General features: G+C 51.7%; 1 protein-coding gene across 5 annotated transcripts; it reads left to right on the top strand.

The window, feature by feature from the left end:
- The first annotated feature begins 148 nt into the window (after positions 1-148).
- Positions 149-27,740, top strand: ZAP70 (zeta chain of T cell receptor associated protein kinase 70). 5 transcript variants are annotated; one of them, XM_081484544.1, is made up of 14 exons: positions 149-240; positions 481-557; positions 12,039-12,489; positions 13,247-13,407; positions 19,361-19,499; positions 19,652-19,682; positions 19,762-19,808; positions 20,026-20,077; positions 21,079-21,271; positions 21,786-21,992; positions 23,707-23,899; positions 23,990-24,130; positions 24,228-24,340; positions 25,716-27,740. In XM_081484544.1, the coding sequence occupies exons 3-14, from the start codon at positions 12,088-12,090 to the stop codon at positions 25,837-25,839; spliced, it is 1,803 nt and encodes a 600-aa protein (XP_081340670.1). In that variant the 5' UTR covers positions 149-240; positions 481-557; positions 12,039-12,087; the 3' UTR covers positions 25,840-27,740. The 5 variants fall into 5 exon arrangements, with proteins under 5 accessions (XP_081340670.1, XP_081340667.1, XP_081340669.1 ...); XM_081484541.1 differs by having other exon boundaries at positions 19,601-19,682; XM_081484543.1 differs by having other exon boundaries at positions 149-370; positions 19,601-19,682.

Raw genomic sequence — 27,740 nt, 5'->3', positions numbered from 1 at the left:
TGGGTGGGCTCTGCTTGGCCCGGGAAGTGCCCTCTGCCCTCCCCGGAGCACGTGGCCTCACGATTTTCCTTGAACGCAGCACTTTGTGACTTTGACGTAAACTTCAAACACGGCCCCATTTCCTATCTGCGCATCAAGGAAATAGGCCGAGTTTCTCAGAAAGGCGCTTCCAAGAGCACACCAGGCCTTCCGGGCCCATCCCTACCCTGCTTGGGCGTGCTGATCTTCTGGGGCATCTAGGTGAGTGGCTATCCTCTGGCCTTCTGCGTCCAGCATGGCCACCGACTGCAGGGCCTTCCGGGGCAGCTGGCAGAGGGGGACTCAGGTTCTGCACCCCCCCACCCCGACCTGAGTGAGAAACCCTAGTGGGGTATGACCTCTTTACACCTGGCCGGGGTGTATGAGGGGGTGGTTAGCTGGTGGGGGCTCAGGCTGCGGAGAAGCCCAAAGTGGTTTCTCGGACCCCAATTCTTCATCTAGAACCAGTTGTCTGGTCGCTTTGGGACCCGAGACCTTGCAGGTGGCCCAGGCCTTGGCGTCCATCAGCACATCCCCAGGTAAGTCATGCTGGATGAAGCAGCACCTAGCCACCATCTCTAGGAGTGGCCTGGGTCTGGTACAGGAAGAAGGGGGAGAGAGTCAGGAGGAACTGAGGTACCAGAAGGGCTGTGGGGCTCTTGTGGGTGGTGTCCCATGGGAGAAGGAAGCAGACATGGCCATCCTGAGGGAAAGAGGTCTCTCTCCAGAGCGCCAGCTGAGTAGCTGTGGACATGTATATTCAGGGGCCCCACAGATGCTGGCTCAGTCCCTAGCCTCCTGCAGGGCCCCATCAGTGAGACAACCTTAGTTCCAGGAAGCAGAGAAATGTCCAGAGAAAGCAGACGTGTGCTCTGACCCCCAGGCTCAGGAATATGAGGGAGCATCAACAGGGCTGTAGACTGGAACATCAAAATCCTGGATGGTTTCCGTGAGGGGGCCCAGGGCAGGCTCCAACCACTGGGAGGGAGCTCAGGTTAAAGGGGAGACAGAGGTGAAGGAGTAAACAGCTTGAATCCTGCTCAACTGATGTGTATCCTTGGCAAATTGCCTGGCCTCTCTGAACCTCAGTTTGCCCATCTTTTAAATGCGGAAGCAAATTTTGGCACCTAGTATGTGCTTGGCTCTTTGGCTCCTGACTGTTGGGTGAGGGGTTGGGAAAGCTGTCCCAGGCAGGGAAGGGTCTTGGCAGGAAGGAACAGGGGTTCGTGTGGTGAACAGCTCAAGATGAGCTTTGTTACTTTTTTTTTAACGTTTGTTTATTTACTTGGCTGCCTCAGGTCTTAGTTGCAGCAGGCACTCGAGATTGCGTTGCTCGGTGTGGGATCTTTCATTGCCACGCACAGACTCCAGTTGTGGCTCTTGGGCTCTAGAGCAAGCAGGCTCAGTAATGGCAGCATGAGGGCTTAGTTGCCTCTCAGCATGTGGGGGCCTCAGTTCCCAGAGCTGGGACTGAACCTGTGTCTGCTGCATTGTAAGGCGAATTCTTAACCACTGGACCACCAGAAAAGTCCCTGAATTTGGTTACTGTTGTCTCAGCTAGGGCAGCCAGTGCACCGCAGGTGCTTAGTAAAGCTTTGCTGAGAGATTAAGGCCTGTGTGCTATGACAGTAAGTCCTTCGGTGTCACCCGGGGGGGCTCTCCTCCTGCCAGTGCCTTTTCCTGTCGCCGCCTGGCCTGCAGCCTTGTCAGGGAGCCTGGGCAGGGAAGCTGGGCAGGCAGGTGGCCTAGACAGATGGTGTTTCGTGTACACTCTGGAGCCAGGAGGCCGATTCAGGGCCCAACTCTGCCACCTGTACTGTGTGTGTGCTGTGTGACCTTTGGCTAGTTCCTTCTTCTCTGTCCCTCCTTCATGTCCCAAACCCACGAATTCTCCACACACAGTGTTCTCGTGGGGATTGGAGTGCCTGTCATGCTGGAGGTGCTATATACGCATAATGTTAAAGTCTTTATTCTTATCGTTCGCTCAGGGTGGTCTCATGGCTCCTGGAGAGTCTCCTAAGGGGCTGCAGCAACCAGCCTTTTCCATGCTGGCCGCTCCCCACCGCACCCCAAACATAGGGTCAAGGAAGTGCTTCTTTTTTTTAAACATTATTTTTAAAAAATTTATTCATTTCTCTATTTGGCTGCACTAGATCTTCGCTGCCCATCTCAGGCTTTCTCTAGCTGTGGTGTGGGGCTTATGGGGATTTCTTGCCATGGAGGCATCACTTGTTGTGGAGCACGAGGGCTTCAGTAGGTATGGCACATGGGCTTAGTAGCTCTGGCCCATTGGCTTTGTTGCTCCACAGCATGTGGGATTTTCCTGGACCAGGGATTGAACGTGTGTCTCCTGAATTAGCAGGTGGATTCTTAACCACTGGACCACCAGGGAAGTTCCAAGGAAGTGCTTATTAACTGGAGCCAATTTTGCCTCCCCCATCCCCACTGGGAACATTCAATACCATCTGGAGACATTTTTGGTCATGACTCGGTGGGTGTTACTGGCATCTAGTAAGACAGAGACCAGGGATACTGCTAAACACGCTGCAACGCACAGATAGCGTGAGATCTCCCAGTCAGACTCTGTTGTCCGATTCATCCCACCTTTTCCATCCCCTAAGCCTTTTCCCATCTCCCTTTTACAGTCACAGAGCCTGACACCCAGAGAGGGCTAGCTCCTTTCTCAGGCTACACAGCCTTAGAACCCCGGCAGCAGAGGTTGGAGGTGGTGGGGAGTGGTGGTGGTGGAGAACTGGTCTTGGGGCATTATTCAGTCAGTCAACAGAGTCTGTCTGAGGTCTGAGGACCTGCCTCTGACCCCGCAGCAGCCCAGCACTCTGCACCCTGACAGTCATAGGCAGCTCAGAGTGCAGCCACGCCTGGGCCAGGTGTGTGTGGGGGCCCTGGAGACCCAGCTCAGAGCTGTAGATGCCGCTTTCCTCATGGCCATGCACTGGGGTGGCTACTACTGGCTGCTGGGTCAGAGAGACCTGGGTTCAAATCCTGACTGCCACTCTTAGGCCACATGACTCTGAACATGACATTACCCTCCACAAGCCTCAGATTTTTTAGCCGAGGAATGGGGATAACAGTGAGGGTTAGATTAAACAGATCATGCTCAGAAGAGGTGTCATAAAGTCTTTAGCACACAGGCTATTGTTATTATTGCTGATTTGACAAATATTCATTGGGAGACAGTGGGAGCTACAGTGAAAACAAGACAGGTGTAGGCTCTGCCTTGGGGAGCTCAGGCTGGTCAGAGACTGTGGGGCAAACGGAGACACTGATCATACACGGCCATCAGGGCTATGACGCGGGAGGATGGGGCCCTGGGAGAACAGAGTAGGTGACCCAGCTGGGGAAGGAAGGGGGAATCATGGAACATCTCTGGGTGGAAGGGACAGCTGAGGGGACCTGAGGGACGTGGCTAGGAGAAACGTGGGTGGCTTCCCAGGTGATGCAGTGGTAAAGAATTCACTTGCCAGTGCAGGAGATCCAAGAGACGTGGGTTTGATCCCTGGGTTGGGAAGATCCCCTGAAGGAGGAAATGGCAGCCCACTCCAGTATTTTTGCCTGGAGAATCCCATGGTCAGAGGAGCCTGGCGGCTATAGTCCAAGGAGTCACAAAGAGTCGGACACAACTTAGTGACTGAGCATACAAGCTGTTCCAGGCAGAGGGAACAGCCTGTGCAAAGTCTCCTCTAGTGGGTCCTCTCCTCTTCCACCATCTGTTGGTGAAGGAAGCCTCTAGGTCTGTCATTCCCTTTTCTCTCCTAGGGAAGCCCCCACACCTCTCCTCCCTCATCAGACTGCCAGGTTCCAAGAACCTGCAAAGGTGTCCCAGCCCACCACAGCAGGCTACATACCCTTTCAGGTGTCTGGTATCAGAGGGTAGCCTCTGCCCACCACCAAAGTTGATTGGGCACCTACTCTGTGCCTGGTTGGTATAGGCAGGAGAACAAGACAGTCTCCACTCTCCTCAGGCTTACATTCTAGCATGGGACAAACGTCTTGTGTCAACAAGTTGATAGAACATCACAATTTCAGTGGTGAAGAACAGTAACACTGGGTCAGTGATAGAGAAGGGGAGGTGATTTTAGAGAGAGGTCAGGGAGGGCCTCTTGGAGGTTGAGACCCGAATGAAGTGACATGTTGAGGGAATGGTGTTCAGGCAGAGAGAACAGCCAGTGCAAAGGCTCTGAGGTTGGACCAGGCCCAATTTGTTCCAGTTCTCTCAACAAGTAACATTAGGAAGCTGCTGTGGCTGGTGGGGAGTGAGTGAGGACAAGAAGGTGGCAGGTAAGATTGTGCACGGCCTCAGGGGCTGCTGTAAGGACCTGGGCTTTAAGCTTGAGTGAGGTAGGAGTCCTGGAGGGCTGCAAGCAGAAAAGGAGGTGATAGGATGAGAGTGGGCTGGGCCTGTGTTCAGTGCTGGGCAAGCCTTATCTCATGGGATCCTCACAGCCCCCCAGCACTGGGCACCTTCACTGGCCCAGTCTTCCAGGTGGGTCTTGGCAAGTGTACCTCCCCACCCAGATCCACATTGCTGCTACCCATAGATCTGTGATCCCATGATCAGATCTCATGCCATGGTGTCAGAAAAAGAGAGAAGGAGCCTGCTGCCATCCATGGCACAGTGCTCACTGCTGTCATGGTGACTCAGAATGGAACAAAGTTGGCTTTTTGTTAGTTGACAAATGTCTGTGCTGCCTCTGTTGCTGGCCTGTGGACTGAGGAGCAGGAAATGTGGCTTCAGGGGGCACTTGGCTTCTCGGGCAGAGGACTGGGGTCCGTGAGAGGAGGCCTGGGCAGTTGGGGCTGTGGCTCCATTCCAGCAGCACCGTGGGTGGGAATGCTGTTGATGCCGGGCTGTGGGTGCCACACAGGGCCTCCAGACCTGACTGCTGCCACTGCCCCCTGCTTCCCTGCCAAGTCCAATTGGATCATCTCATTCTGTCGGCAGCCCGATGCCCTCAGTCTCCCCTCTGGCATCTCAAGGTAGACATTTAAATGGGGCTTTGGACGCTCAGAGTCTGTTCTGTGTAACAGTAATGCTTCCAGGCTCTGCTACTTAGGTGTGGGGATTGTTGTTGTTGTTGTTCAGTCTCTAAGTCATGTCTGACTCTTTGCAACCCCATGGACTACAGCACACTAGGCTTCCCTGTCCTTTACCATCTCCTGGAGTTTGCTCAAATTCATGTCCATTGAGTCATTGATGCTGTCCAACTATCTCATCCTCTGCTGCCCTCTTCTCCTTTTGCCTTCAATATTTCCTTCCCAGCATCAAGGTCTTTTCCAATAAGTGGGCTCTTCTCAACAGGTGTGGGGATTAAAAAAAGCTAAAAAGTGTCCTTCCTGGCAGGTCTTCTCAGGGCCTTTAATATGCAAATATGCTCCCCACAACTTTTCAAAATGCAGTTGGTCCCTTTTTTCCTTTGAAATATATTTGGGCATCCTGTGCCTGGAACAGATAGAGTTTAACCCTACCTTTCCCCAGAAAGGAGGCTTGAAGAGTGGAATTTCAGACAGAGCTGTCTAGCCAAGGATCACAGTTTCCTCCTCTCCCCACAGGGGCTGGGCTGTGAGAATGAGCCTGGTAGACTCCTGATGGAGCTGCAAACTCTGAGAAGGCCAGACAAGCATCTTTGAGCTCACAAGGAGCTCGCAAGTTCAAGGGGAGGCTGGGGGGAGTCAGCCTGGGCAGGAGCGGGGTGGGAGAGTATGGTAGGCACATCTCCTGGAAGAGTCATGCAGTCTGTAGGGACTTGGCTCAGGACAGAAACATCTGGTCCTCCAAGAGGCTGCAGACCAGCCAGGCTCCTCTGGAAGCTGCTGCTGTTACTGCTGTCTTTGTTATTGACAAAGAGACAGGGAAGTGGGGATAAAACAGGCTGCACGGGAAGGCTCCAGCCTCTGGGACACCTTGGACTCAGGTCCAAGGTGGGCCTCACAACTTCTGGCCCTGGACGGGATCCCCAGGGCCGGCCTCTCCCAACTCCCGCCTCTGCACCAACCTGCCTCTGGCTACCCAGGCTGCACCTGCGGCCACCGCGGGGCGGAGCTTCTCAAACTGTGTTGTCAACAGTTTCCTGCCACAGCTTCCGGCCCCAGAGACCAGCTTCACTACCCCCACCCCTCCCTGCTGCCCCTGGACAGACCTCCACTCTGCTGCCTTGTCTCAGGTTCTGATCCCCTTGAGGAGCAGGGCTGTGAGTCTGCCAGTCTGGGCTGGCTGGATTTGGGGAGCAGAGAGGAGTGGGAAGGAGGTACCAGGGCACTGCATGGATTCAAGCATGGAAGTGAATTTGAAGAAAGACTGATAGCACAGCCTGGCTGGAGCAAAGGAAGGGCCGAGGAATTCAGTTATTAATAGATTCAATGATGTAGGCAGGAGGGAGCCACAGTAGGTCCATTTTATTTTTTAAAAGATTTTTTTTTTTGACGTGGGTCGTTTTTAAAGTATTGAATTTGTTACAACATTGCTTCTGTTTTATGTTTTGGGTTTTTGGTCCCCGAGGGATGTGGGATCTTAACTCCCCCCACTAGGGACTGTACCCACACCCCCTGCATCAGAAGGTGAAGTCCTAACCATTGGACCGCCAGGGAAGTCCCACACAGTAGCTTCTTGAGCAAGGGAGGCCCTGGGGGAGAACTACCTCAAAGCAACTTGCAGACCCCAGAGCTTCAGCTCATGTGGGAAACAGACTGTGGGGTTCAGCCAACCACAGGCACTATGTGAGTTAGATCTGGATCTCAGGTTTTATTAAGAGAAAACAGCTGGTGGCGATCAAAGGAGGTGATAGCAGCAGAAACAGACCACAGGGGAAGAGATCTGGACTAGACAGGTGGGAGCAGCTGCGTGGGTAGGCAGAGACAGAATGGCCTGAGTTGGGAACAGAGGATGGGGAAGGAGAGAGAACAGGAAACATCAGAGAGGAAGGAGGCAAGCTGGGGGGTTGGTGAAGGACTCAAGAGAGCCACAGTGCTCGAGCAGGAGTGGGGGTGGTCACAGCGTCCATCACTCAGGGGACCCAGCCTCAAAAAGGGTGCCTGGTGCCCATCAGGTGGTGATATCTTGGCAGCTGGAGGGCAGCCAGGCGGAGGTGGGGGGAGCAGATTATGAGGCTGGAGGGACAGAGGGAGTCAAGAGTGTGAGACAGGACTGTAGACAGCCAGCTCTTTCCTTTTTTAATTAATATTTTTAGTGCCTGGTATGTCTATATGTGGGCTTCCCAGGTGGCGCAGTGGTAAGGAATCCGCCTGCCAATGCAGGAGATGTGTAGATGCAGGTTCAATCCCTGGGTCTGGAGGATCTCCTGGAGGAGGAAAGAGCAATCCACTCCAGTATTCTTTTCTGGAGAACCCCATGGACAGAGGAGCTTGGCAGACTACCGTCCATGGGGTCGCAAAGAGTTGGGCACAACTGAGCACACACACGCACATCATGTCTATAGTCTCCTGCTGCCTTTCCTCTATTTACATAAAAAAAGTATCATTTACATGCAGTAAAATTTACCCCTTTTAGTGAAAAATTCTGTAAGATTTGACAAATGCATACAGCTGAGAAACTATCTTAAGATACAGGCTATTCTTCTGAATTCCCTCATACCCCTTTGTAATCAGTCCATATCCCGACACCCCCACTTCCCAGCAGGTCTGCAGCCTCGGCAGCCTCCACCTGTTCTGCAGTTCTGAATGGAATCAGATGGTTTGTAGCCTTTTGAGTCTGGCCCCGTGCTCTCAGCATGAGGCTTTTCAGATTCATTCATGTATGTGTATCACCATGTCCTTCCATTTCATGATGGAGTAGGATCCCACGTGGGATGTACTCCCACTTTCTTCAACTGCTGGAAAACGTTGATCTTCCCAACCCAGGGATCGAAACTGGGTCTCCCTGACTGCAGGCAGTTTCTTTACCATTTGAGCCACCAGGGAAGCCTTTGAGTGCTTCCTACATGTTGGCAATCATGCACAGAGTTGCTGTAAACACTCCTGTGCAGGTTTTTGTGTGAACCTAAGTTTCCATTTTTCTAGGATGAATACATAGAAGCCATCCTCTTTTATTTTTTTTCAAACTTTTTAAAAAAATTTTTTGTTGGGGTGTAGCTGATTAACAATGTTGTGGTAGTTGCAGGTGAACAGTGAAGGGACTCAGCCAGACATTTATGTGTATCCATTCTCCCACAAACGCCCATCCAGGCTGCCACATGATATTGGGTAGAGTTCCATGTGCTATAAAGTTCCATGTCCTTGTTGATTATTCATTTTGAACCGACGCTTTTTATTTTAAAATTTTTATTATTTATTTATTTGGCTGTGCTAGGTCTTAGTTGCTGCAGGATCTTTAGTTGAGGCATGTGGGATATAATACCTCGACCACGGATCGAACTTGCCACCCCCTTCCCCCTAACCCTGCATTGGGAGCTCGGAGTCTTAGCCACTGGACTACCAGGGAAGTCCTCTGATTCTTTCAACACTCTTAAGGGATGATGGGGGCTTTCCTGGTGGCTCAGCGGTAAAGAATCCTCCTGCCATTGCAGGAGACATGGGTTTGATCCCTGGGTCGGGAAGATCCCCTGGAGAAGGAAATGGTTATCCACTCCAGTATTCTTGCTGGAGAATTCCATGGACAGAGGAGCCTGGCAGGCTACAGGCCATGGAGTCAGAAAGAGTCAGACATGACTTAGCAACTGAACAAAAACAATAAATGGGATGGTGGCCTACATCTCCAGGTCCCCAGCTAATCACCTGCCTGTAACTGTTGGGACATCCAGGGCCTGCCCCCCAACTCTGGCCCTCCCAACCCCAGTGTCAGAAGCCTTCTAGTTAGAATGCTGGTTGTGGCCCCTCCTCCAGTTGCCCTGATTCAGGCCTCAAATGATTCTCACTCAGTCCCAGTGCCTGCCTTTGGATGTTCCTGAACACCAAGGAAAGGCTGCTGCTGCTGCTGCTGCTAAGTCGCTTCAGTCGTGTCCGACTCTTTGCGACCCCACAGACGGCAGCCCACCAGGCTCCACCGTCCCTGGGATTCTCCAGGCAAGAACACTGGAGTGGGTTGCCATTTCCTTCTCCAATGCATGAAAGTGAAAAGTGAAAGTGAAGTTGCTCAGTGTGTCCGACTCTCAGCGACCCCAGGGACTGTAGCCTACCAGGTTCCTCCATCCATGGCATTTTCCAGGCAAGAGTACTGGAGTAGGGTGCCATTGCCTTCTCCGCTAGGGAAAGGCAGCCTTTCTCCATCCACAAAAGCTTTCTTTCCACCCCCTGCTTATAATTGCTGAACTAAGAAAGTGCCCGAGGACCCTTCCTTGAATGCAAAACTATGCCTGGGTGGCCTTAACTGGACCCATCTTAGCAGAGAAATGACCAGAAACTGTTATGGGCATAATTTTTTCAACATTATATAAAAACTTACAAACATACAGAAAATGAGAACAATTCGTTGTTCAAATTATCTACCTCTTAGATTCTACAGTGGAATTTTGCTGTATTTGCTTTATCACATACACTTGATCCTCATTATTATTGGATTCTATATCTGCCAACTCGCCTGCTTGCTAAAATTTATTTGTAACCTCCAAGCTTACACTCGTTGCACTTTCATGGTTGTTAGAGGGCATGTGCAGAGGGGTGTGAAATTTGAGTCAACCCACATGCTAGTTCCTGCAGAGGCTGAACAAGGCAATGCTTGGCCTTTTCGTTTCAGCTCATATTGTAAACAAGTCTCTTTCTCACAGTCTATTTGGTACCACATTTTTGTGCTATTTGTCCATAATTTCACTGTGTAAATGGTCCCCAAGGGCAGCACTGAGGTGCTATTTAGTGTTCCTAAGTGCAGGAAGGCTGAGCTATGCCTCCCAGAAAAAGTACATGTTGAATAAGCTTATAGTTATAGGGCTGTTGGCCAAGAGTTCAGTGCTAATGAGTCAATATAATTATGTAAGTTGTCTTTAAACAGAAGTAAATAAAACAAGGTTATATACTGATCTGTTGATGAAAATTTTGTGACCAGAGACTTAAAGCAACTTGACCCTGAATTTCTTTTAGAAGCAATGGTTTGGTACTTCCTCATTCAATACCTTATAGAAATATTGCAGACAGCAAGACTCAACTATATCAATCTACTTATCCATACATCAACTTTTGTTTTTGGATGCCTTCCTTTCAAAATAAATTATAGTCATCACTACCTATCTCACCTAACTATTTCTGCACACAGATCATTGACTGGGGTTCAATATTTTATGGTGCCTTTAAAAAATATATTTTAAAATTTATTTTAAATTTGGCTGCATCGGTCTTAGTTGTGACAGGCACTCAGCATCTTTGCCGTGTAATGAGGGCTTTTTCACTGTGGTGCATGCTCTCCAGTTGGGGCCCTTGGGCTCCAGAGTGTGTGGGCCCAGTAGTTGTGGCGCAGGGGCTAGGCTGCTCCACGGCATCTGAAATTTTAGTTACCTGACCAGGGACTGAACCTGTGTCATCTGCATTGCAAGATGGCTTCTTAACCACTCAGCCACCAAGGACATCCCTTACGGTGCTTTGTAAAACTGAGAGGCCCAAATACAATGAAATGAACAAGTTGGTACATCGTCTGAATTTTGAGCGACTCAGATACCTGTGTAACGCAATGCTTCTCAAGATATCAGACATCACCATCACTGTGGAAAGTTGAAGGTGGGCAATTTTAGGTTATCTGCCTCTTCAGATATCTATTTATTTAAATGTCCTTAATTCCTCCTCACCACAAGAGGTCATACTTTCCAGTCACACATTTTATTTTGTTTAATGGACATATCAAAGTTCACATTGGTGTTAAATCCTAATATATTTTTATCTGAACTAATTTATGTGTTGTTCAATGGCTCAGTCCGACTCTTTGCCACCCCATGGACTGCAGCACGCCAGGCTTCCCTGTCCTTCACTATCTCCTGGAGTTTGCTCAAACTCATGTCCATTGAGTCAGTGATGCCATCCAACCATCTCACCCTCTGTTGCCAGCTTCCCCTCTTGCCCTCAATCTTTCCCAGTATCAGAGTCTTTTCCAGTGAGTTGGCTCTTTGCATCAGGTGAATAAAGTACTGAAGCTTCAGCTTCAGCATCAGTCCTTCCAGTGAATCTTCAGGGTTGATTTCCTTTAGCATGGACTGGTTTGATCTCCTTGCTGTCCAAGGGACTCTCAAGAATCTTCTCCAACACCACAGTTAGAAAGCATCATTTCTTCGGCTCTCAGGCTTCTTTATAGTCCACTGCTCACATCCATACATGACTACTGGAAAAGCCATAGCTTCGAACTAGTTTCTGCTTTCTACAAACTCAGTTCATGAAGGCAGAGGGGGCCGAGCAAAGGGACATTTCTCAGGTTGTGGAAGGCTAATGGAGTCAAGCTCCTTTGGTGACCAAAGGTTATTCCAGCTGCAGGGCCTTTGTACTTTCTGTTCCCTCTGCCTGATGCTTTTTGAGAAGTGGGTTCCTCTTTATCCTTCAGATATCAGCTCACATGCTACCTCCTCAGAGATTGTGACCATCCCGGCTACAGCAGCTTCTTTCTTGGTCTCACTGTATTTCCTTTAAAACACTGACCTCAATCTGTAATTATTTTTGTCTCTTCTTTGCTTATTGCATCCTCCGTCCCTCAGACTGTCATCTTGGGGAGGGCAGAGACCATGTCTGTCTTATTCACCCATATCTCCAGCCTGAAACACAGAATCCAACACGTGTTTGGGAGATAGGTGTGCCCGGTGCATGTGTGTGCAGGCCATTGAGGGGTGCCTCAGTGCTCCGTCCTAGGCCTGAAAAGTCAAAGGCTGGTTTGGGACTCCCCAGTCTGAGCCCAGCAGGGTAAGTCTCCTTTCCAATTTGACTCCGGCACACATCAGGCTCTGCACAACTGGCACACACAGCTGTGCTGCACGGATGCCCTTTAATGAAGGGTCTCTCCTATCTCTGGGTCCAATGGATGGGTTCAGGAAGGGAAACCAAGGCCCTGACGTGCCCTCAATCCCGTTTTGAACCCACAGGGTCTGGAGAGGCGCAAGGCCACGCACCCTGCACAGGGCGGCGGCGGCGATGCCGGACCCCGCGGCGCACCTGCCCTTCTTCTATGGCAGCATCTCGCGCGCCGAGGCCGAGGAGCACCTGAAGCTGGCGGGCATGGCCGACGGGCTCTTCCTGCTGCGGCAGTGCCTGCGCTCGCTGGGCGGCTACGTGCTCTCGCTCGTGCACGAAGTGCGCTTCCACCACTTCCCCATCGAGCGCCAGCTCAACGGCACCTACGCCATCGCGGGCGGAAAGGCGCACTGCGGTCCGGCTGAGCTCTGCGAGTTCTACTCGCGCGACCCCGACGGGCTGCCCTGCAACCTGCGCAAGCCATGCAACAGGCCGTCGGGGCTCGAGCCGCAGCCCGGGGTCTTCGACAACCTTCGCGATGCCATGGTGCGCGACTACGTGCGCCAGACTTGGAAGTTGGAGGTGAGAGCACGGGGTCCGAGGGAATAGCCCTGGGGGAGCTTGGCCAGAGTGGAGCTGTTTCGGGAGGGGGAGGGACTGGAGGAAGGGGCTTGGGGCGGAGCCGGAGGGGCGGGCCTTGAGAAGGTGCGGGGAGTGCGGGCTCTGGGGCCGAGGGAGCAATGGGACTTGGTGAGAGCGGCCGTCTTCGCCAGCCTGCGCTGTGCTTTGCTGCGCCCGTTTTAGATGCTAGAGGGGTGGGGCCTGGTTGGGGGCATGACCTGGGAGGAGACCTCGGAGGCAGGGGTCTGAGCGAAGCTATGATGCTTATCCAAGGCAAAGTGGAAGTCGGGGAAAGTTGAGGTCGCTCTGAGTCCGGAACGGACGAGGTTGGGAGCGGGACCCAAGGAGCTGGGGCTTGGGCTGGGAGCGGGGTCCAAGAGAGGATGGTGGGAGCAGTGCCCTGGGGTAGGTTTGCCGGCAGGGGCAGTGGCTTGTGGTCTTCGATAGCCTGCACTGCCCTATTACCAGTGTCAGGCCTTCAAGTGGGAGATGAGAGTGGGGCCTACTAGAAGGCGGGGCCTGGGCCGTGGCTTATGCTCGGGGCCTGGATGGATTGAAGCGCGACCACAGAGATGAGAGGAGGGGTGGCTGTCCTCACCAGCCTAAAAGACTTATGTCCTAGGCGCGCCTGAGTTGGGAGTGTCCAGGAAATGGAAGAGGGGTCCTGTGGCGCGCACTTAACGACACTTACACGTCTTCTTCACCCTCCCTTACCCAGGGCGAGGCCTTGGAGCAAGCCATCATCAGCCAGGCACCCCAGGTGGAGAAGCTCATTGCCACGACAGCTCACGAACGGATGCCCTGGTACCACAGCAGCCTGACGCGCGAGGAGGCCGAGCGCAAACTCTACTCGGGCTCCCAGACCGACGGCAAGTTCCTGTATGTGGGGCTTGGGGCCTGGGGTTTTGGCGGGTGAGGCTGGGGTGGACCTCAGTGTGCAGGTGGGTAATGAGGGGGTGTGCCTGTGCTCACAAGTGCTAGTGGCTCCAGAGTTGAGCGGCCTGGGTTGAAAGCCAGCGTCTGCTACTTGGCAGCTGGGCTCTTTGGGCAAGTATTGGAACTGCTTGCTTGCATTAACTCTTCTTCATTCACCAAATATTTACTGAACGCCTACTATGTGCCAGGCACTGTTCCAGGCATTGAGGACGTGGCAGTGCACAAGACAGACACAAATCCAGTGTCTTTACGGAGCAGGCAGACAAAAAACGAGGAATCACTAAAACATAGAGTATGTCAGATGGTGGGAAGTGCCGTGTGTGGAGCTGGAGAGGGGTTGCAAGTTGAGCTTAGGTGGCCAGAGAAGGTGACTTTTGCGTAAAGAACCAAAGGAGGTGATAAGTGGGCTGTGAGCTCTCTGGGAGGTGTTCCTGGCAAGTACTCAGACCAGGAGGAGGTTCTTGGCATGTTCCAGAAGCAGTGAGGCCAGTGTGCTTGGAGCTGAGTAAGTGACAGCTGGAGTGGGAGGGCTTCCCCGGGGTGCTAGTGGTGAAGAATCTGCCTGCCAATGCAGGAGACATAAGACACGTGGGTTCGATCCCTCGGTTGGGAAGATACCCTGGAGAAGGAAATGGCAATCCCCTCTGGTATTCTTGCCTGGAGAATCCCATGGACAGAGGAGCCTGGCAGGCTACAGTCCATGGGGTCACACAGAGTTGGACACAACTGAAGCAACTTAGCACCCATGCATGCATGGAATGGGAGAGGGTGAGGCCAGGGAGGTGATTTTGGCTTTGACCCTGAGTGAGGTAGGAGCCCTGAGGGAGCATTGAAACTGCTCTGTGGATGACGATAGTACTAACCCAAGGATCTGTTGGGGAATACACCAATTAATATGTGTTAAGCAATCTTAAATAGAAGAGGGCGACAGAAGACGAGATGGCAGGATGGCATAACTGATGCAATGAACATGAACTTGGACAAACTCTGGGAGATGGTGAAACAGGGAAGCCTGGTGTGCTGTAGTCCATGGGGTTGTGAAGAGTCGGACATGACTTGGTGACTGAACAGCAACAAGTAAAAGTCACGTATCTGGCATATACTAAAAGCGTGCTGAATGTTAGTATACATGGGTAAATGTGGTATCTCTGCCTGAGCCTGGGCCATGGCTGAACCATGTGGCTGTCTATGAGTTAATTATTATGAAACAGTCTGTCTAAAGCTATTTACAGCCCTGTGCTGAGGCTGCTGCTTTCTGGTCAGGACCTGGGTTCCTCTATCAAGCAGATGTTATCCAGATTGCAGCTGCGGTCACTCTGGTCTCGAGATACAGAGAAAATTGGTGCCTGTCTCTTTCCTGTGGCCTCAGGAAGTGCAGCATCCTCCCCTAAGATGTGAATTCTTGAGGGCCTCCCTTCTCATGGTCTTTTCTTGGCCTGAGATCCTGCCTCGCTGAGTCCTTGCTCTCACCCACCTCCCCCAGGGCTGTTCCTCTCCCAGGGCCATCCCACTTAGAGAAACTGACCTTTTCCCCTTGATTTCACCTCCCCTGTGAGGCCTGAGCATGTGCACCAGATTATCTGCAGGGATCCCTCTACAGGATTCTTGTAATAATAATAAAATATTGTTGTCAAATAATACAATATTTTTTTTCACCCTGTATAACAAAGCTAGGCTGTAAATTGACGTGGAGTTTGCAAAGCTTCTGAGGGAATTCTTGAGTGCATGTTATAGATAATACTCAGGTGCAAAGATGGCTTCTAAACAACTTAAGGCTATTTTCTAAGACTGAGGCTGAGAGAGCTAGGATCTGGATATAGTATAGACTGAGGCTGATGCTGGGGCTCAGAAACAGCTGGGGCAGTGACATTATGAGGGACATGACTCAGGGAGGGAAATGTTGAGACCAAGAGCGGCTACAGTGAGCCAGACTCCTGGACAATTAGGCAGGGCATGTTCTGGACAGAAGCTGTCATAGGCTCTTCTTGTGGTTCCTGTCATCAATAACTGCTTTCTCAATATGTGGATAGTTAGGGACTGAAGGTCAAAGCTGTAGGCACAAAATCTCATGAAAGAACACCCCTGGTTCATCATGATGCTGGGGATAAGCCCAGGACTGGTCTTGTTCTGCAATGAGGGTGCAGGTATGATGGAAAGTCACAGGCCCCTGTGCCCAGGAATCAAGACCAGGGCCATACTTATCACTGACCACTGTTCGGAGCTGCTGGCAAATGGATGGAATTATACTGAATGCTCTTTGCTGCCAAAGCTCACTTCCTTTCTGCCTATTTGCAGCATTTGTGGTCCTGATTGATTCAACTGAAAAAGACACCTGAACCCTGGAAAGGGGCTTCAAGACTATATCATTAAGTGTTTCTTAATGGACCACAGGCCCCTTTGGGAATTGTACTGAAGCCGAACACTACTCATAATCCCTAACACTTGTTTACCCCCAAAGATTTTGCAGACAGTTATATGAGATCATGGGCTTCCCTGGTGGCTCAAACAGTGAAGTATCTGCCTGCAATGCAGGAGACACAGGTTCGATCCCTGGGTCAGGAAGATCCCCTGGAGAAGGGCATGGCAACCCACTCCAGTATTCTTGCCTGAAGAGTCCTGTGGACAGATGATCCTGGCTGGCTACAGTCCATGGGGTCACAAAGAGTTAGACACAACTGAGTGGCTCACACTTATATGAGATCATGGTTAATCCTGAACCTCATTTTTGGAGCCCTTTTCGGGATAAGAACGTCTGAGTTAGCTCTGTTCTTTCATTTTACATGTGAGGAAACTGAGGTACACAGAGGAGAAGCAACTTGCTGGAGGTACACAGAGAATCTATTACAGGGCTGGGTGTCAGTCCCATGTAGCAATCAATTGTAGGGTCAGAAATGGGTTTACATCCTGGCTCCATCCCAAACCAACTGTGCAGTTGAGGCAAGAGATGTAATCTCGATGAACCTCAGCTTCCTCATGTGCAAAACGTGGGTAATTATAGCACAAGGTGTGTATCTTGTGGAGAATGTGGTGAAGATGAAAGGACAAATATTGAAGAATTGAGCAAGTATATTCATGAATGGTAGCTTATTTTTATCACCATTATCAGGTTCCATGTATTATTTTGTAAATATTTATCTATTTTTGGCTGGGCTGGGTCTTCGTTGCTGCACGAGCTTTTCTCTAGTTGCAAAGAGTGGGGGCTACTCACTAGCTATGGTGCATGGCCTTCTCATTTGGTGGCTTCTCTTGTTGCAGAGCACAGGCTCTAGGGTGCCTGGGCTTCAGTAGTTGCGGCCTGTGGGCTCAGAAGTTGCAGCTCCCAGACTCTAGAGCACAGGCTCAATAGTTGTGGCACACGGGCTTAGTTGCTCCGTGGCATGTGGGATCTTTCCAACTCAGGGATCAAACCCGTGTCTCCTCTATTGGCAGGAGGATTCTTTACCACTGAGTCACCAGGGCAGCCCTCTATATTTTATTTTAAAAGTGGAGATAGAAGTTGTGTGTTAGCCTGTACCTCTAGTTTTTAAGTTCAGGTTTGAACTTCAAGGACAGAGAACTGCCACCAACTGGTGGATTTTTAGTAAACAAAGTAGAATTTGTGGTATTGAAATGTATTTGGTGAACACACCAGTGTTTGCCTATATAGGACTGGTGGCTGCTCTTTTATGAACGCTCATGTCTTGTCCCAAAGACAGTATATCAGTCAGCCTTTGCTGTGTAACAAACCAACCTAAAGTGCTGTAGCTTAAAACACCAGTTGTTTATTCATCCTTGATTCAATGGGTTGGCTCTTTGGGCTTAGTTCAGCTGAGTGGTTCTTCAGCTGGTTTCTTTTGCACTTGTTTGTGTGGTCACAACTGGAGGGCTGACTGGGGCTGGAAGATGTGGGATGGCCTCACACACAAGTCTGGCAGTTGGCAGGCTGGGGTGCCTTGGTTCTCCTTTGTGTGGCTCCCCCAACAGGCTAGCATGGACTCATTCCTGTGGTGGTTGCAGGGTTGCCAGGAAAAGCAAGAAAGGGCAGGCAAGCCCCAGTGCTCAACCACTTTTCAAGCCTCTTCCTGTGTCCTGTTTGCTAATATTTTATTGGCCACAGCAAGTAATGTGGTCAAGCCCTGATTCAAAACATACAGAACTAGAGGCCATCTGTTGATGGGAAGAAATGCCCAATATTGTGGCTGTATTTCTTTTTTCTCAATATTCCACACACATTTGTGGGTGAGTGGCTGGGCACTGAGTTTTTGTTGTCAGTTCAAAAATCGTAAGAGTTTGAACCTATGAGGTATTTTCACTTCTCAAAAGGAGAGAACTAGAAATTAGAGGCCATTACCTCCAGGCCAGCCTACTAGTCTAGTTATGGAAGCTCCTTCCTTTCTGTGGGACATTTGCATTTCTTAGTTTGTTGTAGGATTCTCTTCCTTGACTTTGGTGCTCCCCTGTTGCCCCCCAACATACCCTGTTTCCTGTCTCTCCAGGTGTCCCTGAATGTTGTGAGATGGCCTGGGAACCACGTCAGCCTTCATTGAATTGTTCTTTTGGGAACTTGCTATCTGGGAATGGATAGGATATTCACAGTCACCCCTCCATTCTTCACTCAGGTTTTGCCATGGAGATTTAAGGGATATTTCTCTGTTCCTTTGGCCTAAGGAAGGGTTGCAAGGTGAACTCGCATCTGTCTTGTTCACCACTGGACTCCTACCCTTAGAACAGTGCCTGGCATGTGCTCAAGACTTAGTAAATATTTGTCCATTGAATGGATATCCACGGGCAGGACCCAAGCCCTGAGAGTGTATGGCCTGAGGGAACCCACATGGGTTATCCCATGACTGTTTCCTGCTGCGTGCTGCTGGCCGACTCTTGTGTAACTTAGTTCAATCCTCTAGATTACTGGTCAGTTGCCCGCAACTTCCACAGTGCTAGAGACCCCAGGAACAGCCGCCCTCCCTCCTCTGCTGGAAACCTACACTTAACCTTGAAGTAGAACCTTGCGCCAGGATGCTGACTAGTTTTCCATGGGATGGGAGGGTGCAGGGCGCCCTAAACTGGCCTGTGTGTCTGTGTGCATCCATGCACATGTGTGTTGTTGGACAGGTTCTTACTGCATGAAGGCACTGTCTTTGAGGGGCTCCATTCTCGTTCATAGACGTGGAAGAGTTTAACATTTATTTTGGCAAATTTCCAGAAGAGTACAATCAAGGGTCTCATTCTGTTAAAGGTCATCTGTTATGATAATGGATGAGTCTGTTGTGATGATGTGACTTGTTCTGATTTGTACGAAGGTGCCCTATGATCTAGCCATGGACCTGTGCTTACCTTTATCGCTCAATGTATAGAAACAGCTTTGCCTCCCCAGGAGAATGGTCTTAAGGCTGTGTGTCCCCCATGAGTGGCTCAGATGGAAAAATATCCCACCATGAGTGGCCAACTGTCTTCCCCCACCCACTTGTGGCCAAGTGTCTAGCCATGGGTGGTGAGATGTTGAGCCACGGAGAACCATGTGTCCCCAGTGTATAGCCAAGTGTTCCCCCCTGAATGGCCAAGTATCCAGCTGGGGGTGGCTGAGAATTAGGCCATGTAGGGCTGGATATCCACCACAGGTGGTCCAATATTCCCCTGTGGATGGCCCCATACCTGTGCTTGGACGACTATGAACATGGTCCTCCTCTTCTCTGGTCACCCTGGTGCCCCCTCCCCTAGTCCCACCCAGAGCCTGTTACTAGTAGGTCTGAAGGTCAACTGGGGCCTGACCTTGGTTCCCACAACCCCTTCCACGTCTCCATGAGGCTCTGGGGTGCAGAGGCCATAAGGTGTATGTGTGGGAACTGAGTTCCATTAGGAGGGAACCACCAGGGGCCCAGGTGGTTGTCGGGGTGACACCCCCTCCTTCTCCTGCCAGGCTGAGACCCCGGAAGGAGCAGGGCACGTATGCGCTGTCTCTGATCTATGGGAAAACTGTGTACCACTACCTCATCAGCCAGGACAAGGCGGGCAAATACTGCATTCCCGAGGGGACCAAATTTGACACACTCTGGCAGGTAAGCCACCCACCTGCCCTGTTGTAGGGGAGAGGCTGTTTGGGGGGTGCTCAGGCTCCTGGGGAAGAGGGGAGTCCCAGCCCTGACCCCACCCCCCATAGCTGGTAGAGTACCTAAAGCTGAAGGCTGATGGACTCATCTACTGCCTGAAGGAGGCCTGTCCCAACAGCAGCGCCAGCTCAGGTGAGTGGGGCTGCAGTTGAGGTGGGGGGGGCCGGGAGACCACGGCTCCACCTCCTCACTGTCCCTTCTGCTCCCCCAGAGGCCGCTGCTCCTACACTCCCCGCCCACCCGTCCACATTCACTCAGGTGAGTCAGGGGCCTCCCAGAGTTGGGGCCTTGGGGATGGAGCATGGTGGGCGATGGGTCCTGTTCCCAGGGTGGGACTTGGCAGGGAAGAGTGGGGCTGCCATGGAACAGAAGAGGGTCCCCCCCAGCACTGTCCCTGGGAGTCCTCAGAGGATGTGGGCCCATGAAAGGGGCTGGGTGCCCCCTGCTCAGGCCCTGCTGACCCCATGACCTTTAGCCTCAGAGACGGATCGACACTCTCAACTCAGATGGATATACCCCTGAACCAGGTGAGCCGGCAGAGGTGAAGGCGTGTGGGGGTTCGTGTCAGGCTGAGATCGGGATCCTGGCTAGGCCCTGGGGTGTGTCAGAGGAGGGGCCTAGGCCAGGCCTGACCTCTAGCAGTGGGCTGGGTTGCCCTGTGCACAGAGCGGGCCTGCAGGTGTCCACATGGGCATACGTATCACGCCTGCCTGGGTGCGTGTGCCTGGGGGCATGCTGACACATAGAGGAGTACACCTGGCCATGCCCAGGCAACCTCGGGTCTAGAAACACTTCCATTAAGCACCTACTGTGTGCCATTCATGCTCTAGCACACTGAGTATATGAGCTTTACAGAATCCTCCCGACAAACCACAAGAGGTGGTCATGGTCATTATTCTCATTTTACAGAAGAGAGAGGAGGGCAGGAACCATCAGGTCCCACAGCGAGCCAGGGGCGGAGCTGGGATTTGAACCTAGGAAGACAGACTCCACAGCCCACATACCTAAAATGCCTGCCACAGAAGCTTGTGTGTTTCATGTATGGATGCAAGCATGTGCACACAGATTCACTGGAGTCCTTGTACACATGGCTGTGTGGTTCATACGTAGACAAGGGTGGGCATGACACGTGTGCACATGTGTCAGTACACACACATGCACAGATGTGCACACTGCAGCTGGCACACTAACGGTTGCTTGTGTAGACACACTTTAGGACCCCTATCACACACCAAGACATGGGTGAGAGTTTGTGGGTGCACATGTGTGAACACACAGGGGCACATGTCTATGCACACGTTAGCCAGTGCTCACATGTTACATGTGCATATTAGATGTGGCTTCACAGTTGGCGCGACCAGGAGCGTACACAGTGCACATGCGCACGTGCACACACATACTCTGCATGGTGTGACTTGTGTCTTGAGGCGCGTGTGCCTGGTGGGTGCCAACGCTGCCCTGTCCTCCTCCCACCCCTGTCCCTTTCCCTGCTCCTGACTTGGGAGTGCACACCTGTGTGTGTGCCCAGCACGGTTAGTGTCCTCAGAGAAGCCGCGAACGATGCCCATGGACACCAGTGTCTACGAGAGCCCCTACAGCGACCCCGAGGAGCTCAAAAACAAGAAGCTCTTCCTGAAGCGTGAAAACCTCCTCATGGCTGACATCGAACTTGGCTGCGGCAACTTTGGTTCAGTTCGCCAGGGCGTCTACCGCATGCGCAAGTAAGCTCCCATCTTGGCTGGGGAACCACTATGGGTGGGGAAGAAGGGGCATGGCCTCTCCAGGCCTTGTGGGGTGAAGCCAGGATGAGACTTCAGATTGACTGTGATGGGGGTCACCTGGGAAAGTTCAGGACAGTCCCGAGAGGGAGTGAGAGGAGCTGGCCAGGAGCAGGGAGAGTTTGGGCTAGCTGCATTTGCAATGGAGATCTTGGCTGATCGCAGGGGAGCTGCAGAGGGGCCAACCCTTGTCTCCTCCATTGATTGGCCATTGGATACACTGGTCATTGGATATAGGCTGCCCCTGGGGAGGGTGAAACTGAACCGGTTCTTTTTGGTGAGGGGCAGTTCCTGGTGAGGGGCTTGGCTGTGAGCTCTGAGTGATGGGGAGGTCTAGGTGGCAGACCACAGCATCCACTACACAAGTCTGGGGAGAAGAGAGGCAGGTCTGGTGGGGATGAGGGAGTGGTCCAGGCCTGTGCGGGCTCAGGCGGTGCCCCTCCATGTGTCACGGCAGGAAGCAGATCGACGTGGCCATCAAAGTGCTGAAACAGAGCACGGAGAAGGCGGACAAGGACGAGATGATGCGGGAGGCGCAGATCATGCACCAGCTGGACAACCCCTACATTGTGCGGCTCATTGGAGTCTGCCAGGCTGAGGCTCTCATGCTGGTCATGGAGATGGCTGGTGGCGGGCCCCTGCACAAGTTCCTGGTTGGGAAGAAGTGAGCCCCTGGGCTGGCGGGGCGTTTGGGACTGGGGGCTGAGCCTGTCCACCCAGAGGCGTGCTCCACACTCATTTCCCCACGTTCGTAGACACACTTACACCCCTGACAGATCTGATCTCAGGTTTGAGTTTCAGCTCTGTCACTAACTCTCGTGACTCCAGGTGGGTCTCTTAATTCATGTCTCAGTTTCTTCATTTAAAAAACTGCAATGCCCCCTCCAGGGGCCCTTGAAGTCAAATGAGTTGATATTTATAAAGTGCTCAGAACAGGGCCCTTGTAGGAGCTTTGTAAGTATTAGCTGTGTTGCTTCTGACACCCCAGCTCTCTCTGCCAATTCAAGATCCACTGTGATGGTTGATTGTCTTTGACCTAAAGTAGGGTGAGAAAACTGCAGCCAGGTTTGTTTTGTATAGCCTGGCTTTGCATTTTCAAAGGTCTTCAAAAAGGAAAAAGGACTATGTGACAGAGACCAAATGTGTCCTGCAAAGGCTGAAATACTTACTCTCTGGCCCTTTAGAGAAAAAAAATTTGGCCGACCTCTAATACAAAGAAATTGCAGTTTCATTTGGTTTCCTCATGCCTCAAACTCTTACCCTTATGACAGAATCTTTTACATTCATGGAGGCACGTGACCTTGAACCTGAGCTCTCACTGGAGCATGTGCCTTCACGGGTCCCAGCTCAGGTACTCAGTTATTCCACAGGTGTTTCCTGGGCAATTTCTCTGTGTTGGGGACTATTACCAACACTTGGGATTATCACTGAAGGGAGAGACAAAGTTCTTTGCCCTTATTCTGGTTGAGAAAGAGAGGCTTTAATAATAATTATAATAATGTATATAGTGTCAGGCTGGGAGGTGAGAAGTGAGAATGTGAGGTTTCTGCAAACTGAGGGAGGCAGCCAAGTGCAGCTGAGGGGAAGCGTGGGCGGCTGGTGCAAAGGCCCTGAGGTGCCTGGAGTGGTGGAGGAACCATGAATTAGGGCCCTGAGGCTGAAGCAAAGGAGTGCAGGAGGGAGGAAAGGTGATATGGGCAGGGGTGTGACAAGGTGGATGATGCATGACCTCACTGGTATGGAGAGGACTTGGACATTTACTCTGAGTGAGGTGGGGGCTGTGAGCAGAGGAGGAGAGGCAGGATCTGAGTCCAGTGTGTGAAGGACAGGCCGTGGTGGGTGAGGACAGAGGTGGCTGTTCAGGTCTAGGCTAGTGATGATGGGGGCTGGTCCAGGGTGGCAGAAGCAGACATGGAGAGAAGCTGAGGAATACTGGAGGAATTCTGAAGGCAGAGCTGCCAGGGTTTGCTGATGGATTGACTATTGCGTGTGAAAAAGAGGAGCTGAGGGCAAGGCTTGAGTACATGAAAAGATGAAAGGGAAGTGTGTGTCTGTGCACCTGTGAGCAATCAGGAGCTTGACTTTATCTTTATTATCTCAGAGATGCCCAGGAGACCCCCTGAGGGCACACAGGGGATGCAGGCAAATGTATCAAGTCTGGGGATCATGGTGGGTAGAATTTAAAGCCTGAATGAGGGCAAAACTTTGTGCGCCTGTTTTGTTCACACACCAGGTATGACCCCACCCCATGCCTAGCACACAGCGGGTACACAATAAGCTCCTGTTGAACAGAGGCTCACCTGGATCAGACTTGGGCTTTGCCTCCTTGGGGACTTGGGCATCCTCTCCCAGCTGCTCCCCCTTCCCCCTCACCATAGGGAGGAAATCCCCGTCAGCAATGTGGCGGAGCTGCTGCACCAGGTGTCTATGGGGATGAAATACCTGGAAGAGAAAAACTTTGTGCACCGTGACCTGGCGGCCCGCAACGTCCTACTGGTCAACCGGCACTACGCCAAGATCAGCGACTTCGGTCTCTCCAAGGCCCTGGGTGCTGATGACAGCTACTACACTGTGAGCCCCCGGTGCTGGATGCCCAGGTGGAGGAAGGTTGGGAGTGGAGGGTCCCTGAGCCCTCTCTCAGCATTATCTCCCACCCCTCAGGCCCGCTCAGCTGGGAAATGGCCGCTCAAGTGGTATGCGCCTGAGTGCATCAACTTCCGCAAGTTCTCCAGCCGCAGCGACGTCTGGAGCTACGGAGTCACCATGTGGGAAGCCTTCTCCTACGGGCAGAAGCCCTACAAGGCAGGCGTGGGCAGAGGCAGGTGGTTGGCTGGGTGGGAAGAGGGACTGGGGGAGGGAGCCGATTACTCACAGGTGCACTTGACTTTGGCTTGAGCAGAAGATGAAGGGCCCGGAGGTCATGGCCTTCATCGAGCAGGGCAAGAGGATGGAGTGCCCACCAGAGTGTCCCCCTGAGATGTACAAGCTCATGAGCGATTGCTGGACCTACAAGTGAGTGCCAGCGGATGGGAGGGTACCTGGCTGAATTGACACCTGGACCTGGGGCAGGAGGTTGTGGTGTCCAACAGTCAAGCGTTGCTCTTCCCACCCAAAGACCCACATGGTTTATGGCCTTTCCAACCCATAGTACCTTTACTACCCTGCGTCTGTGCTCAGCTCTTCAACACATTGACCCTACAATGTTCCAGCACCCCAACACCCTACCTGGGGATACCCAGGGCTCCAGCATCTAAAACCTCAGTCCCCCTCAGCCAGCACTCAAGCAATCCTGTAAGATTCAAACAAGTCAGTACTGTTACCCAAAATATGACACCAATACTCAGGGCATGGGGTAATATTCCATTATATAATATAATTCCTTTTCCCCATCAGCCAACACCTAGTTGCCCATTCAGGTCAACACTGAAGCCTCCAAATATTCAATATCCCCCACCTTCATCAGCTTGAAGTCCAGTGCTTGAACACCCTAACCCCTAACACTGTCAGTACCTCCACCTCCAAGCACAGGTAATGTGCACCCAAACAAGCTGTCACTCTTCACTAATCATGCAATGCTTAGGGATTCCAATATTTGATCCCTTTACTGCCCCAACATCAATTATTCCACTGGACAACACCTGTCATGCTGACACCCAGACATCCAAGCAATCCAATAAATAGACACCCTATTTATGTTGGGTGATGGTGAAGGACAGGGAAACTTGGCATGCTGCAGTCCTTGGGGTTGCAAAGGGTCGGACAGGACTGTGCGACTGAACAACAAATTTATGATAAATTAATAAGAAATGATCAGATCGTTCCTACTCTAATATATATTAAGCCATCCTCTATCAGGAAATGCTCAATACACCAACACCTCAATATCCAAAGAGGCTAGTGTCTAACACTCCAACACAATTCATGGATATTCACACACAGTACCGTTAGTACCTGGAATCTCCACTAGATGAACCCACCTCCCTCCACACTCCAATATTCCTTTCCATCCCTGGCAGCATACTTGCATCCATGTGAGCCCACACCTAGCACCCAAGTACCTTGCCCAAATACACATGCTCAGTACTCCAGCACTCAGTATCCCAGCTCCCTGGAGTCAAGCTGTCACCCCAACACTCAGTGAGCTCTCAATTCTAAGTCTTTAGCAGTCAGGACTCAGTATACGCTTCCCGTCCATCCTGTGTCAACCCTTCTCTTATGCCAGAGGGCAACCCCTGAATTGCAGTTGTCTTACACGCAGGAGATTCCCGCCCCATCACCCAATAACCCCTGCCTCACTGCTTTCTGAGCCTCGTGCATGCCCACCCACTAGCTGAAGTTGGGTTCTGGGGGTGTGGTCAGCCACCTGGATCTCCGCTACCCCTCACAGGTGGGAGGACCGTCCCGACTTTGCCGCAGTTGAACAGCGCATGCGCACCTACTATTACAGCTTGGCGAGCAAGGCAGAGGAGCCCGCCGCTTGTGGAAATGGGGTTGAGGCTGCGTGTCCCTGAGCTCCACCCGGCCCAGGGCCTGAGCCCCCACGCCTCCAGCTTTTCCTCCTGTGCCCTCAGCTCTCTCCCGGGACCTCCAGGCTCAGTTTCTCTCTGGCCCACACTGGTCTAGTATTCCCAGCCCGGTCACCTGGCCCCTCTGGCTGGGGGAGGAAGCAAGACCAGGGGAAGATGGTCCTGGACTGGAATCTATGGGGGAGCCCTGAGCTGAGGGGGTGTTGCTTGCAGCTGGACGCTCCTTCCTCTGGGTCCAGAAAGGCAGACTCTGGGAGTCCTCAGGCTGCGAGACCTGGAATCATTGGAATAAACTCCAGCTTCTCCCTTGTTTGGGATCCCTCATCTTTCTGGGGTGGGGCTGGGAGGACCAGGAAAGGGTCATTGCAAGGGTCCATGAGAAGTGCCTGAAGCAGCTATTTTTGTGTGGGTCTGGGGGCTGGTTTTGCCACCCCTCTGCCCTGGGAACATGTTCCTGTGAGTCGGGGGGCTGAGGGGCCAGGGGCACTGCCGACCCCAGCTTCCCGACCTTCGTGGACGGCGTGAAATAGGCTCTGCCCCTGTTCACCGCTTGTGAGCCATCACCTGCGGAGACGTAAACACCATGCTGGCCCCTCCCCCAGCCACGCCCCAACCCGTGTCTTTAAAGTCTCCTCAGGTGATTCCAGCATTCTATTCAGCCTATTCAGTCCCGCCTATTCAGCTGCCTCCGCCTCTTCCCTGGGCCCAGGCAGTCGCAGCTGGGAATCTTTATCAACCCGATGCCCCGTGTGCGGACTCAGTCCCAGCTAAATCCCACTCCGGAGAAGACCGTCTCCAGGCCCTCGCTGCCTCATCTTCCCCGCGCGGAGATTTGAGGTGCCGGGGGGTGTGAAACAGAGCCAGGTCCCTGCCTCTCTCTTTTGGACTCACTCCCCCTCATCCTCAGCTGCAGTTGGCCCCGTTCTCAGTTCCCTGGCCTCAAAGAGCTGAGGGCTCCAGGGCGGCCGTGAACCCCTCTCAAAACCAGGGAGAGGCCAGGAGATTTTCTGCGGCTTCGGGGAAGGTAGATTTTCTTTCTTTTTGTTTGTGGAGCTCTAGAAAGTCAGAGGCTCTTCTGTAGAACTATAGGGTGCGGGTGGGGGACTGGGGCTTTTGGGATCGTGTGGAGGCTGAGCATGAGACCTGGGTGGGGGGCGTGGGCAGGGGACACTCAGGAGGAAGCCCCGGAACCTTGGTGATGTGGGTGCATTGTCCAAACCAGGAAATTGATGTTGGAATTATTAACTTAGGTATAGACCTTACTCTGATTTTTACCGCTTACGGAGTTGTAATAATTTATGTGTAAGCTTCATGTTAGCATATTGTTTCATGAACTTTGCATTCTACCTGCAAGGTAGTTCAGAGAACTCCCAGTTTTACAGTCAACCCCAGACACACAGACTCTCAGCTCTGTGTTTGGAGAGTAAATCTGTCATGCTTTGAAATTGTTTGAGGGTCTCCAAGCCCTGCCAGACAGTATCTTCCTGCAAAGATTGACAACAGACAAGGAGAGCACAGCAATTGTAAAGATAAAGACACAAACTTGAATTACCTCCATTTTTTCATTTTGTGCAGCCACACTTGGAGATTTTTGTCTTTAAAATTTAAAGCCGTGAAGGCTTGCAAACCATGCGATATATTCTTTTATTTGATAAATCTACTTATTAGTTCATAAACTGACTGTGTTACTTTAACACCATTAAAAGGCAAAAATTATTTTTTAACTTTTCAAATGAATGAACAAATCAAGAAAAGTTACATCAATAGTACTGTTTTGTGGCTTCCCAAGTTGTACTGTTTGCAGGTATTTTAGTTTTATTAAACCACTTGTTATTCCTGGATAATTATTTACATTGTTACATAAAGTATTATATCACAAGGGAAAA

The sequence above is a fragment of the Giraffa tippelskirchi genome, chromosome 4 (genome assembly GCF_054371585.1).
Source record: "Giraffa tippelskirchi isolate mGirTip1 chromosome 4, T2T-mGirTip1v1.2.pri, whole genome shotgun sequence".
Lineage (NCBI taxonomy): Eukaryota > Metazoa > Chordata > Mammalia > Artiodactyla > Giraffidae > Giraffa > Giraffa tippelskirchi.
The sequence above is the reverse complement of the archived record's forward strand: the minus strand, read 5'-3'. Positions and strand labels throughout refer to the sequence as shown.

Bases quoted from the DNA above. Each gene is read 5' to 3' on its own strand.
- ZAP70 (XM_081484542.1), top strand. From the start codon at position 12,088: ATGCCGGACCCCGCGGCGCACCTGCCCTTCTTCTATGGCAGCATCTCG. The intron at 19,500-19,600 runs GTAAGCCACCCA...CACCCCCCATAG, and splicing joins AATTTGACACACTCTGGCAG to CTGGTAGAGTACCTAAAGCT. The intron at 24,131-24,227 runs GCAGGCGTGGGC...TGGCTTGAGCAG, and splicing joins ACGGGCAGAAGCCCTACAAG to AAGATGAAGGGCCCGGAGGT.